A 15,630-nucleotide genomic window follows, 5' to 3' on the forward strand; every position below is an offset into this window, starting at 1 on the left:
CATCTGAACAGAACACCTCTGAGCAGTAGTTCTTTTCCGTGAGCCTTGGTCATCTGAAAGACTAAAGGATAGCTAAGCTCTGTGACTGAAAAACCTGGACTGCTTTTCTACAGACGAACACTCACTGAATCCATCAAAGCTTCAGGCAACAGTGGACGTGTGTATTCATATGCTTTTCTAAATCTGTTCCAAGCTGATGAACAGCCTAAATGGATTTTAAATTTCATAGCAAGCTTAGGCTACCACTTTGCATCTGCACTGGCTCCCATTCAGCCTAAGAATAATTTAATACTTTAAAGTATGCTTCTGCTCAAAAGATAAAACTGCACAGAAAAGACAAAGCATTTACATTTTTGAAGGAATGCACTTTTGATTCCTCTGCTATGATCCCAGTATTAGCATTTTCAAAGCTTACCCCTTAGAGGGCCATAAAAATAAGACTACAAAATGCTTCCCCACTACTCTAAAATCAGCCCTCTGGAACAATCAGATGACCGGAACCACACACAGATGACCTGAAGATATTTCCACACATCACATGACAGTTTCAAGCTATATCAGACGCTTTAACACTAAACAACATCACTAATTTGAGGATAACTGTTTATAGACCACCTTTGTTAGTGACCTTGTTTAATCTGCTTGCAAGCACAATTCCTTTATCCAAGAGCAGAGGGCATGAATTATCACCACTGTGAAAATCCCTTTTTCAGTTGCTTTTGGTGACTAGCTGTGTTTTAGGGTCAATTTCATCTATATTTAGATGATGAAGCTTCTATAAAGCTCAAGTATTTCTCTGTTTGGCTTGTATGATGAAGGCACTTACCAGTGAATGGTGGTTTTCTGGCAAAAATGCTGGCTTAGGGTAAATAGTTGAGATGTGGTGCTGGGCTACATACCCCTGTGCCAATTCAGGGTGTTTCAATCAGCTGTGCTTGTACAGGGCAAGTTGGGAACCGGGCTGTGTCCCCATCCCATGACTAAATCAAGTCAACCTGCCTTCAACAGTGTTTTGGGTTTTTTTTTTTTTTCCCCAAAACAAACATAGAAAAGATTCCAGAAATTCAAGCATTTCGTGGGGAGCAGATTTAAAAGGAATGTTTGAAATATACACACCAAAACAGCAAAGAAGGGCCTGGAGACATGCCACATTCCCCAGTGTGCAACAGACTGCACAAAACCTAATAGCACCATATGAAGATCCTCCTACATCTTATTCCCTACTCCTTTTTCTGCTGCTTCTGGCCTCCATCCCTAGCCAAGTATTCAGGTGACTGTTTTTTCTTGGCCTGGCCACATGTACTAGCATCACTCCAGCCTCTCTTAGCATCTGCCTCTTGGAGAACTGCCTTTTTTGCCCCTTCCTCCCAAGGGACAGCTCCACCTGGCCCCAACACTTGTGGTCTGTGTTTGGAGAGGTCCTGCTATCTCTACCAGCTGATCCCATTTTCAGCGGCACCATCTGTCTGCCTCCCTCCTTGACCACTTTTAGCCCTAAGGCATTGCTTTCCTTGGTCACACCAAGTAACACAGCATCCTCTCTTGGCTAGAGGCTGAGTTCTGACTCAATCCTTTCCACTCATATTGCACTATGCAACTGAGAGCAGTGGAAAGATACACAGTAATAATCACAGCGGGTTCATAATGACATACCAGCACCAGAAAGGCTTTGAATCAAGTTATCAGTGCCAAGCATTTGTAGTAGATTTGCAACAATGCTATGCTGTGAGCTAGATTTGGGTGGCAAAATAATAGCTGAATGTGTCATTTGCAAAGTGTGATCATTATTTCTGTGTACACACACCCCCAACATATCTGGAAATGCAGCATGTAATTGATGAAACTCAATTTTGATTAAATAGCTCTTCTTAAAATGGTGTACTATCAACAAGCTCTGAGGGTTTCAGAAAGGGCTATGCAGGCAGGCAAGCACTTCCATACTATTTCCTTTACATGTATTCAATCTGCCTTATTGGCTAGGATATTATACTATTCTAAACAAAAATATAAGGCACTTTCCTATTAGACCTCAGAACTGATGAAAATTTTTCCATGTACTTAAGCTTCCATGCAGCATCCCACTACTGTAACTACTATAATCAGTTTTGTCCTACAAATTGCTTGCAACAGCTAACGCACCTGTAGACTGCAAAATGAATTGTTGCAGCTTAGCACTGAGGTGTCTGGATGTACAAGGCAGCATTTGGATGTATGAGGCAAATCAGAGGACTGATTTTACTGATCGGACTTCCACCTCTTGCCCTTGTTAGAAGCTATCTCCAGAGCGATGTAGGTGCAAGGAATGGATCGGACACAGAGGCGACAGAGGAGTCCTTAGAACATCAATACCTCTGGGAAGCTCATGTTTGCAACCAAAACATCTCACCCATTGACAAAGCTGACTTCTGTTCCCCTTGAGATCTTTAGCTTTTGCAATGTGCAGCAATCGTGTTGAATTTTTCAGTGTATCAAGATGAATGCAAATATTGAGGTCTCACTTGCCAGCACTCCCACGGAGAGCTTTGCCAGAGTGCAAGGACATCCCCACTACACTGCCACACTACCAGTTCCCAATGAATTAAGAATGAACCATGCAGCTTCATCTGGGTACCAAATGCTGCTGCCAAAAGGCTTGTTTTGATGAATTTCAGACACCCTGGGAAAAGTACACTTAATGATAAAACTACCATCTCTGCTGAACACCACCTGAAAATCCAATTAGAGATCCCTGAGGAGAGCCAGCGTAAGAAGGAACAGGCACCATCCCATTTTAGAGAAGCACAGATGAGAAGTTATACTCACACAGTATTTATTTCACATCCCTTTCTGTGAATGCCCATTTTCTGATGCTGAACGCAAAATACAATCCCACATCACTCAATGGGAACACCGCCTTCAGCTTGTTCAATACCTTGCACACTGGACAGTTGCTCTGCTCATTAGTTAAGACACCCAGTGTCGTGGTTTAAGCCCAGCCTAATCCTGCCTTTTTGCTCCAAAATGAAAGTCGTCTGTGCCCATATAAACCATAAATTAACTTCAACCACTGTTTCCTCTGCTGGAGATAGGCATGAATAGCTTCCTATATCCTGAAGTATCAGAATAGAAAAGAGGGACTTGAGCTTGTCAGAGGCATAATGACTCAGTCTCTCATTAGAAGCCACTATTACCAGCAACATCAACTGTGGCAATGAAGTGTTGAGGCTTATGCACCGCAGAAAAAATACTGGTCAACCAATACAGCTTGCTTGCATGAAGGCTTTAAGCATCTGTACTTGCGTCAGCAATAAGGTGTCAGGCTTCCAGCTAATTGAAAATCTCATTTGTGGTAATGCAGGAGTAGGGTTTGTGTTGTAATAAGTTATCTTGAACAGAAGGTACTTTTCCCCTAACTGCATAACAAAGCCATTGTGCTTTTGATGTGTACATCAGCTATATTGAAGTATGACTAGAATTGGTAGAGCATCATGCATCCCTTACAAGATCAGGACCTGTAAAAGCAAACATTTAAAAACTCTTACACAGTCATGCCTTGATAGCAATGGATTTCATGGTGCTAACAATAATTCAGTGTTGAAGTGACAATAAAATAACGATAACCACACATCCAATACATATTACAGGATGAATGGCTAAACATATCTTACAGAGAACATTACATCAGATAACTCATGGTATAAAAGAAATACTTGAGTGATGTTTTTGGAGCAATTTTCCCCCCAAGTGAAGATCTGAGGCATCTGTCATCTACCAAGCTAAGGAGGCTGACAGTGCAAAAGAGAAAACCTACTGCAGCTTTCATTTCATATGACCTGTAAAGAGAATCTACAAAACACCAAAGTTCTAATGTTTCAGGAGCAACTATCAATGACAGACAGGCATAAGAAGCATTTTTCACTAGTCACATTATTGCATATATTACCCCAGTTTTGAAATGAAAGAAATCCCAGTATCCCCAAGTTTATCAAAGACTGAGTTATATCGAGGAACATACCTTTGAGATGTTACTAGAGCGGCTCACGGAATGCCCCAAAGCCTTCTCATTCTGGAAGAGGAAGAACAGGATCGCTGTTAGCACCAGTGATCAGCAGCAACAAATCACAGTTATGAAGGTATTTTAAAACTGGTATTAGAAACCAAATTCCATGGAGAAAGACTTACAGCTGCGGCTTTTAAGGATGTTGCTTCTATTGACATGAACCTGATTTATGCTAATCACTAAATTGCTTTGTTTGCTTAACAAGATATTACCTTGCATAAAATCACATAGGCAAAACAAGTACAAACTGAGAAATACTAAATCAGTGATTTATTCTCTCTATGAATACTGCAAAACCCTTTTCTCAGATGGCAGCCCTGCTTCATCTATATCTAAAGGCAAACATCCAACCACTAAAACTGAAAGCACGTGCTTAAAGAGAAACAAAAGTACCACAGTGATGTCTGGAAACAATTGTGAATAACCACATGCATGTCATTTCAGGAGACAAAGCAGAATTACTGAGGAACATCCTATTTACCAGAGAAATCAGAATTAAACTGGAAGATGGAAATGCAGAAGATACAATTCTCAAAACTGGTATCAGTGATGACTGTATCTGTTACTCACTTTTCAGTGTGCAGACCATGACCAGTACGGATGACAATCTTATCTCCTACCAAAATAAACTGTAAGTTTCACCTAGATATTTCAACCCTTAAGGGTTCCTCATTTCTGAACATCAGCTTACCATATGTGTAAATGGACAAAATTGCTCCACTGGGAAGAGCCTAAAAAGTGCTCTGCAAAAACATTTCTGAATAAAATCCAGTAACAAATACTTTTCTTTTTTCTAAGCAAATATTACAAACAGGGCGAGTCATCACATTTGGTTACAAATCAGCATGTATGTTCCTCTAAGTCTGTGAAGCCAGGATGCAAATTGGTTTGAGATTTAAACCCTCTGAAAAAAGGGTAAATTTACTACTTTCTCCTATGGGCTTTATGCTAGGTAAGAGATTCTAGAAGTGCATCTTTTCACCTGGGATTTTAGGAACCAAACTTTTTCACCTTTATTCCTGAAGAAAATTTGACCTAACAGACACTTTGACAGCATTCACTTCCAGTTCTCATTGGCACTGACTATATAGAGCTTGAGATCAGTAGTCCTGTATATTAACAAATGGGTACATAAAACCCCCCGAACCCCGTAATAGTCAACTGCTGTTACTCCTAGAACAGCCTTGGACATAGTACACTGGTTTCAGACCTCCTGCCTAGGGTTTGTTACAATTCAAGTGATCTTCAATGACTGAAGCCCGCATCAAGTCAGCCTGGCTGCCTGGGCACCTAGATGCTACACCCACACTTTAAGATCCATGTACTCCCACACACTTCTTCCTACAGCACATCCCCAGAGCAACTTCAAAGCTTTGTGTTGAGAAAAGAAAAGGCAAGGCAAAAAACTTCAGCATGTGCTTACAAAAGCAGGCTGTCCCTGCCTTACAATACTGGTTGTCTCTCAATACAGTCCCAGGCACTGCCTCAGCTGACAGATATAAATTGCGCTTCCTCCCTTAAAAACATGAAGAAGCAAACAGAGTGTTCTGAAATCCTCTGTATGTAGGAGTTGAGTACCCAGAAGACAGTAAATTAGTATTTCAGAAGAACAGAAGAGAAGCAACTAGGGAACCCCCACCAATTTTGACTGATGGACAACCTAAAAATCAGCAAGGATCAGTTCAAGGTCTGGAATAGTTGTAGACTGCAAGGCTGAATTTTGTTTTTGAGATGGCTATAAGCTTTTGTTACATAGGTAACAGTATTCCTGAAAGAGAAATAAACATGTAAAGACCCCCCAAAATATGGACATGATGCTTACATGAAGTTAACATTGGATAGAACTACTGCCAGAACCAGTAGGGCTAAGAACTGACTCCAACTGTAAGGGAAGGACCTAGCTGATTTCATCAAAGGCAGTGTAACTATAGCAACAGGGGGAAAAAAGTTCACTAAAGCTAAAGACAGAATGAAGAAAAAGGGGTCAGGAACATGTTCTCAAGCTATGATGATAAGAGACCAACACAAGCTGGCAAGCACAAAGACCTGTCATTGCCTGTGTGTGTGGTTTGGGGGGAAGCAGGCTGTGCTTGGCCTAGGGACGTGTGGAAGGTAAACAAAGCAAGGCAATGTGGGACAAGGGAAAATGATAGTGAAGAGTGGTACCCATGGCCAAGAAATCTGCCTGAAGCAACACATACACCTCTACACAGGGGCCAAGTCTCAAATCCAGCCACAGGTGTCAAAGACTTCTGGGTGAAATTCCTAAAGACAAAAATAAACAGAGCAGAGGTTTCTTTATGTTAACTCAACACTCCCCAAATACTGCTGTCTAACTGAAGAAGCGGTCTGCAAGGGAGCATGACTGAACTTACACAGGCACCTGTGTTGAAAAGGATGTGTTAAAATTCAATAAGCACAAACAGGCTGGAGGACAAGACCTATATTTGTACAACATGGTAAATGATGCAGTGCAAACATACTCTAAGCTGTGTCACAGAAACTAGTCTTTCCGCCTCTGCTCCCAAAACTGATTTTACCTGATGGATGCCAGGAGCCTCTAAGAGACAGATGCTCATATTATCTTTAATGATCTACTGTTGGAAACATACCTATCAGAGGTCTCAGTCACTGAATGACTGCAAACAGCTGGTTTTGTTATTGAAAGAGTGATCATTTTTAAACAAAAAAGTGGTCTTGAAAAACATTCCTTTAAGGGTTATGGGGTGCACACACACATAAAATTAAGTCAGTGTTATATTCCTAAAGGACTCCTAGCCACCTAAGTGCTCTTTCGTATCTCAGCTTCTTTACCACACGAAGTCAGCACATCGATAAGATCAACTGGAAATTCACTACAGCTTTAGCCCATGTTGGCCAAAATTTGTACTTTAAAGAGCTACTTACACCAACAAGGAGGAAAAGCACCAACTCAGTCATATTTTCATGGACTGACAACTGACCCCATAGCCACTACTAGATCCAACAGAGACTGGCAAATAATACACACATTTTTCAGCCTGACTGGCCTGTCAACTACCAAGCAGCCTCATCGCCCAGATAAAATTGCTCCAGCCCTCAGACACCAACTGACCCTGTTTTAGCCTGTCCTTTAACAGAGGACATTTTTTGAAACAGCTGCTCCAAGTCTCACAGTTTTGTGCATGCAGACTTCAAAAAGTGTTGGGTTGAAAAGAGATAAACAACTGAGCTGTGCTGTGCAACAGCAATTTCCAGTTCACTATGACCACACAAGCAGCACCCCTGCTGAAGAAAGAACATACGGTCCTTTCTTGCCAGCTCCTGCAAAGAACCAAAACCATTATTTATTTATTTTTTGTAATGCTTAAACACCACCAGGAACATCTTTCAGTAATACAGTTTATGAAGCCCAACTGTGCTGTTTAATTCTCTTCTACAAATAAAATAACAAACATCTATTCCTCAGGAAAAAGCATCGTGGAAGCCATTACATGGAACCAGTGCTTGCTGGTGTTTCCCATACTGTGAATACACTGAGGATGCTGTTACATTTTCCAGTCATTAAGATACTAAAGTGTTGTAAGCCATAGAAGGCTATTTTAAAGGCAAACAAACAAAACCTCACTTTTCATGCTTTATCTATCACCAGTACATTCATCCTGGAATCTTTTACCAATTATTCACAAATTAACACTGACATGGAAATGGCAAGGCTAAGCTTCTATTATGGCACTATCACTACCCAACAAAAAATGTCTTCAAGGACATTTTCTACTATGTTCCATTGCACAGTAAGATATATTCTAGTCTGGTAAGTACAGCTCCAAACAATCTCTCCTTCCCTCTTGCAAAAGCCTTAGTCTTTGCACTTGAATAAAGGTCAAGACGAATGCAACATCTGCCAGCATGGACCATACAATTACCACTGGTTAAAGCAAGTGTCACTCCACTTTAGCCGATCAGTCTTTTTGTATAGGATAATTGGAATTCTGCTTTTCAAAATCATCCTACTCAACTAAAACCACTTGGCAGACACTTTAAAAAAAGAAAATCTAGATAGGAAAAAAGTACAAGTGCAACTTGTAACTTCTCCTGAGCCACTCACTGCCAGCTGCTGCTCTGAGGTTCCCATCAGAGCCTGGCTCTAGGGAAACGAAGAGGAAGGCAGAAGCAGGGAAATGACTGAAAACCAGAAAAACTGCTACCCCTTCGTACAGTGACATGTTTCTCTAAACTTTGGATTCACTTGCTTGTAACTGCCCAAATCCCCCTCCCAACTTCCTTTTCTTTTTCTATTTCCCCCTTGAATTTGCTCCCTTCTGCGTGTGACAGAGCTGCCTCCTTCCTTCAGCAGTTGCTTCAGCTCACATCTGCGTTCCTGCAGGGCTCTTCATCTTACCTTCTCCACCTTGCTGGCTTATTTTCCCTTCTGCCACATTTCTTGGTTACTCTTGCATGACACCTCTGACTTAGTTCAGAGATCTAGAAGCTGACACCTCCCTCCCATTCTTCCTTTTACTTCAGTCTTTCATACTCAGAACTTCAAATTATTTCACTCGTTTCCCTACCAGAAGATACACATTTCCACTAAGCACAACAGCTACATAACTTACACAGCTAAACCCAGAAGACTAGTGAACCCCAAACCACTAGTTCCTATCACCTCAGCCAGAAGGAGGGTCACCGCTCACTGATAACAATTCAGGCAGCCATAGCTGCTCTTGCGCACTTACAAATACCAATGTACCATGCTGACCTTTCTGCAAACGTAGCTCTAGAATTAATGCAGCCTCAGCAAGTGGGCACCCTAAAGAAATACAATTTGGATGTCCTTGCCAGGATAGAAGAGGGAAAGATTCCAGATAAAATAGTTTTGTGTTTCCAACAGGTTGGTTTTCAGTCAATAAAGCAGGTAAATATAAGACAACAGAGGAAGCAGTCTCATAGCTTGTGTAGCCGCTTTCTGGCTCTGTCCCTGACTATCACCCATGCTTGCTCCTAAAGTATGGCTTATATTAAACCCATTTCTATCTCTGCTTATAGACCTGGAGATGTTGTTACTGCAGTGCCCCAGCAGCAGATCCCTACAAGGTAAGTACTAATCCCTCAACTCAACAGAGACACAGTTAAACCAACCAGGGCAGACTGGCTAGGGCACTGCCTACTTGTGGTTTTCTATGTGGAATCTGAAAGCCATTTTAATCTCATTTTATGCATTACAATTGCATTTTACGATGATACATTAAGCACAAGATCAATATCTAGTAAAATCACTTACTGTTACCAACAAGTGGCATGGGCACCATTTCAACAAAGTCTTCTGGGTAAATGGTTGCTTTCCTTAATAAAAAACTTAGCAGAAGAGAATGAATAAGTAATAATTGTTCCCATTCATACAGCAATTCTCATTGTTACATCTTATGAGAATTACACTGTTGCTTGAAATGATGAGGTGCTGAAGGCCACCTGCACAGCAAAGCAGCAAGTCAGGAGTGAAACTCAGTTCTCCCATCAAGTCCCATGACCAGAGCATGAATGCACAGTTGTTCCACAAACACACAGTCGTACACACTCAAGTACTGTTCCAGGTTTCAAAACTGTGTCAGATTTCCTAACAACCTCTTTTCAGAATTTCTGCTAATCTTGTACTGCAACCCTACACCTGAACGGTAGGAAATAAAAAGAACACACACTTTTAGTCTTGGGGAAAGGGGTGGTGGTTGTTGTTGTTGACAATACTGGCACATGCACTTAAATTGTCTGAAATGAATAGAATGAGAGGAAGGAAATGGGAGAAGGCTTTGAGAACTATTTTCTTCCTGTGTCAAAACCAATGGATTGTTAAATTACAAAAGCTTTGTCAGCACTAGATCTTGTGACTGACAGATCCCAAAATTTAATTACTTCAGTAGGAAATGGTATTTTGTATCATATCAGTTGAATATGGCCTTTATTTCTTTGGTAGTCGCCAGGTTATCATGGAAAAGCAATAAACTTACTAACAGCTTAAAAAGCCAGTGCTTGAGAAACTTCTTAAATCTTGCTCATTTCAAGTTTTTGTCCATAAAATACGATTAAATATCATCAAGGTTTCGTCAATGATTTTTGCATGCTGCTAGAAGAATAATGGCATCTAATCAAAGAACTGTAATGACATCTATGCCTTGCATCTCTGGTCTTGTGCAGTATTTATCCCTGGACACTGGAAATTAAGGGAGTGTGTGATGGAAATCACACCACCTATTTCCTTTTTTGCCTTCCTGGACTCCCAGTATAAATACTGAAAAAGGAATCCAAACAATCTGCCCCATCCATCTAGCTCAGTATTTTCTGTTCTTGGATGATCCCACTTGATTTTCTGGGACCTGCAATTCACAAGTGAGTGCAGAAACCCAATGTAAGATTTCAGATCTACCATCATAGTGGAAAATCCATAGCAAGTTCACTGCTGATTACTCAGCTCACTAACTTGCTCATTCATGTTCAAATCAAGCCACTTCACATAGTGGGAAACAAACTCAGAAAAACAACCTGAAGACAAAAAACAAGGCTGGAAGGAAAACCTTGGAGAATTAACAAGCTTTGTTCCACATGCTGAACTTACAGCTGTGCCTGAAAACATCAGCAACAGAAATAAAACCATGAGATCATGTGTCTTTAACAGGAAAGAAAGACCAACAAAATCAAGACTAGACTGAAGGCTTTAATGGAAGAGTTCACGGAATTCAACACACAGATTACTTGGGGGATTTGGGAAGGGAAGTCAAGGAGTCTAACAGATCACAAACAAGAACTATAAATGAGAGGAAATTCAAAGAACAAGGCAAACACAGCAGAATGTTGTAGTTAAATAAGACTCTCTTGCACCACAGTGTGATTAGAAGCACAGTGCATCTCCAGCCTGGCTTGTAAACAGCTCTCAGAGTTTGCATGGATGTGCCTGGTACTATGCAAACCTGACAGGCACACAGATATGGTCCAACTGCATATAAGTCCTTACTCATTGTGTATTGCTGTGTGCTCAGCCTTGCCAGTTTGGTCTTACTGAGGACATCGGATACAATGCTTGGAGCCATTCCTGATTCCAATCATACAGTGGATAAGGTGAGGAGAGCATTCTCCTCAAAAGGCCCTTTTCTTCATGGCTTTGCTCTTCAGACTTTTTTCAACATACAATTTTTCTGGTTTTTGCATTGCTTTGCTTTACTTCCAAAGGCTCCACAAAGTGCATCTGATTATGGATAACCTGCATCTCTAGCTGTCATTTCAAAATGGAGATCTGATCTCCATCTTCCCTCTTTAATTGTTTGAGCTAGAAGATGACATAAAAGCCTTCCCCTTGCTGAGCTGAGGTTGCCCCACTTTGAAGAGCAAATTTTAATTTCTGCATAAGATCATCAGTCTGATACATTTCACTAAAATGACATTCATTTGCACACTTACTACATTCGCATGCCACATGCCCAATTTCTAACAAAGAAAGTAGATTGCAAAGTTTGGCATCCAACATGTTTTAAGGATGTTCTTATCTTGCTGTTGCCAGACAACCTGCCTAAAATGGATGCATGCCTTTATGTGATGTAACACATAAAAATGAATCCTTCCCTCAGGGATCAAATTACATAAACTACAAACGCATGATCCAAAAATATACACCTTTCTTGATAATGGAAGCAGGATGCATTAGCCTTACCTGTGTGACAGCAAAAAGCCTATTTCAAACAATTTCATGTATTTACAACAGAGATAAAAAGATACAAACAGAGGAAGCCAGCAATTATAAACAGATTAAAAGGAATAACATTCTATCTTTTGTGAAGTAACTGCACTTAATGCAACTGCCGGAATTCTCATGGTACACTACACATGTCAATATGCCAAAGCAATTGACTATTTTAAACATTCACAGATTAAAAAACCCGCTAGGCAACTGGCAATTTGGAAGCCTGCAGCTCAGATGCACTCTCTGAAGAGCTGGCCTTTCTCAGTGTCTACATGACTTCACAGGTTCAGTTGATTGCTGTGGGACAAGGTTGTGTGCTAGCACGTGCTTCTTGGGCAGGGTGGTAGGGGGCTATGTGGTTTGCACATCATGTGCAATTTGGATATGCTGCTCATGCCTGGATTGCTGCCTCTACTCAGCTAAGAAGGTCCATAAAGCTTCTCTGATTTCCAACTCATATTACACCATCAAAGTATATAGCTAAAACAGTGAATCACAGAATCATCTCCTAGCCAAGAATACAAAGGCTTCCTGAATCTGAAAACAGATTTAAAACAATACTAGAAAACTGGTAACTTACCAAAACAATCTTGATACTTTGAGTTGCTTCTATTTTGCTCAATAATTTTATTTTATTTTTATCTTATTTCTTTTCCTCCCTTTCCATCTTAAGATATTATGATTGCTTATCAACTTATTTCTGACTGCACAGACCATAAAGGCAAACAATATTCCCTATGGCAATTAGAGAAGTCACTTCCCAAATGATTCTGGGAAAGCATTCAGGACATTTCTGGTAACATTTAATGTATTTCCAAAAGCACATGAGAGCGCAAAGAGCTCTCAAAAGAGCACCTGTTGGTATCAGACCTGTTTAGTAATACCTACTCACTACAGACCAGGCTTGGTTTTGCCTGAAATTTCACTTTCCTATTTTTATCACTTTGCAAAATATTCTGATCAGCAACATTTCAAACTCCCTTAGTGTTAAATGATCATACAAACTTAGGTAAATTATGAACTGGGCCCTACAGATCTTAAATTATGAAGCCTAATAATTATTATCTCTAATAATAATATCTCTTAAATTATGAACTAGCCCTACAAAGTTACTTAGCCAAACAGTGGTTAGAACAAGGTCGTTGTAAAATTCTGACCTGTAATGTTCTGAAGAGCTTTAATCACATTACATTTCTTAGGACCATTGTTTGTAAGCTCAGAAAACACACAAAGAATAAAATTTTAAAAAAGCAACACATTCAACCATCCTTACAGAAATAAACCAAAACTACTTAAGGTAACAGCTATCTGGGAGGAAAGATAATTCACAGCTAAGAGAAAAGGTACTCTTCATTTAAAGCGTAGCACTTTTAAAACTGCAGAACAAGAATCTTTCAAAGAATAAATAGACTAATAAAAAAATATATATTAAGTAACTGTTCAGACTTCCTGGCTAATTATCCAGGAAATTCATGTGTCAACCAACTACTTACCCCAAGTCACTTAAGGAATGTGCATGTGTGAATGCACACACTTACACACATTAAGTTCTTTAATAAAATATCCTACATAATCATATGCACAGCCAACTACCCTCTCTTTCTCCAGAACACAACTCTTGATACCAGAAACAAAGGAAAAACTCTACAGGTGTAGCAGGCTACTCTAAGTAGTAAGCCAGGAACATTTTGTCAGGGAAGCACAACTGGTCTCACATGAGGCCTCACCTGAGGCTTTGGGATGCAGCCAACTAGTGCATGTGCAGAAAAGTCTACATGGGGCCACGCAGAACATGAATACTGGGGACAATATCATTCATGAGCACTCGCCGGTGCTGTCAGCATTCTGCACTGTTGGTGCTGTGAACATTTCAAGTCATTATACCAGTGTATGGCAAGAACCTGGTAAGGCTGTGCTTTGAAACACCTGGCTACATCCTCAGCCTGCTATGCCATCACTAACCACCACCTCCCCCATCCGCTGCGCAGCCTGTCAGGTCATTTTTTTGGGCTTTCTGCAGAATTCAGATCTGAGTAAGCCAATGCTTTCCCAGGCCTGTGTTTCAGTACCATTCCCTTTGCTCACACTCCTGTGTGAGCAGTAGTAACTCAAGATGGCCATTTCTCACTGACAATGCAATTCTATGATTTGCACAGTGCTAAAGGCTGCAGAAGCCTCTTCTCATAAACAGAAAGGATTTAACACACAATAAACATACTTGGTTTTTAGCCTAAGAATCCATAGTCACTAACTTCATTTCCGTATTTGGGATGTTGCACTTGAAATATTAACATACTCAGTAATGGAACTGAGGGTACAGATTACCAAGAGTCACAGATAAACGAGTTTCAGAAAACAGCAAACAAGGGGTGTGCTGAGAAATACTGCATTCTTCAATCACAAGCAGATATTCTGGCACTCACTCAGAGGATGTTTAGGACCTGTTACTCAAAGGTGAAAATCCTGCTGATTCTGGTTACCTTTCAATCATGCAGCAGAAGCAGGTAAAGTACAGCACCACACATCACAGATATCAAGGGAAGAAAAATGAAAATGCAGGGAAAGCAAAGGACAGAAGGAAAATTTTAATGTGCTCCATTAGTCTTTCCAGTATATCACTCATTAAGTGGGTCCCTGATACAGGAGCAGGATAAGAATTCAGCATCTATCTTCAAATCTGTTAACACCACCTAAATCCATGTCTACAGCTGATGCTATCCAGTTTACCGATATTGATTATTGGTCTATGTTTACATCATGTTCCCACCTTCTTTGCTATGTCTGTCACAATAGCATATGCCCACAAATGAAAATCAATTAAAGAAATCTTTTTGGTGGAAGACAAGCACTCAGAAGATTTAGATTCTGATAGTTTTCCTATTCTCAGAGTGGGTAACACAACACACAAAGCTGACAGGATGAAAACAAAAATCCTACAGGAGATTTATGTTTGTTTAGGAAGGTCATTTCAACTTTTTTATTTAAAGATGTGATTGAAGAAAAACAGATGGTATGGCCATAGAGAATAAGAGGAAAGTCTTCCACAGTGGCAGCGAAAGCAAAATGGTGAGCCCTATTCTGTCAGGAATGTATTTTGTAGTTCTGTATTCAGCAACAGTACTTCTTGAAAAGGAGACTGATTTTTTATCTCTTCAACATGTAGCAGCAGTCAACAAAGCAAACAAGGAGAAGGAATGGGTGGAATACTGAAGCTGTATAAAAAACAATGGCAAATCAACAGCTTTTGCATATGGTCATGACAGATTAAATCCTGGCTTTATGTAAGACAAGGGGAATTCCACTACTAACGTCAATCAGGTCAGGAGTTTAGCCTCTGTTAGTAAGAGATACTGCAGAAATACAAAGAATTTAGCAACAGACAACTGGGTTGATCAACAGTAAGACAAGTCTTTCTAACAAAAACAGCTGAAGCAATAGATTATTAAAAGTAAACAAATAATGTAAAGTGAAGAAAAGTAACTAAACTATACAATCGTGTTGCATACCTTCAGGACACTAGGAAGCAGGTGACTCAAACCAGCTACTGCAGGCTAAGACACACAGACTTGGACGAATTATTTCCTTCAGGAAGCACTAAACCAGCACTCCATGTACACACAGTGGTCCCACCAAAACCAATAAGAAATGTCTGTGGTCTCAGGAAGACTCATACTGAGCCACTATCAACATCCTGATCTGAAAAAAATACATATTTCAGTAACTACAGCTGATATTAGGCACACTGTTGCAGATCAGGACCTAAAGTAGTTGTAAAAATACTGATTTCCTTGAAGTGTGAGAAGCAGAGAAGAAACTGCAGTAGGAGTCAGCTAGGAAAACGTGTTTGCCTTGGCAAACAGAAATCTACATTTGCTTCACGTTCAGC

At 40.3% G+C, this 15,630-nt stretch overlaps 1 protein-coding gene across 2 annotated transcripts in view; it reads right to left on the reverse strand.

Moving 5' to 3' along the window:
• MARCH8 (membrane-associated ring finger (C3HC4) 8, E3 ubiquitin protein ligase) overlaps positions 1–15,630 on the reverse strand; it is a 73,536-nt gene that overhangs the window by 16,182 nt on the left and 41,724 nt on the right. For both annotated transcript variants that reach the window (XM_010024441.1, XM_010024440.1), the window contains exon 2: positions 3,995–4,045. In XM_010024441.1, coding sequence (XP_010022743.1) covers positions 3,995–4,045 — 51 coding nt within the window. The remainder of the gene's footprint in view (positions 1–3,994; positions 4,046–15,630) is intronic.

Source organism: Nestor notabilis, unplaced genomic scaffold (assembly GCF_000696875.1).
Source record: "Nestor notabilis isolate BGI_N333 unplaced genomic scaffold, ASM69687v1 scaffold9661, whole genome shotgun sequence".
Lineage (NCBI taxonomy): Eukaryota > Metazoa > Chordata > Aves > Psittaciformes > Psittacidae > Nestor > Nestor notabilis.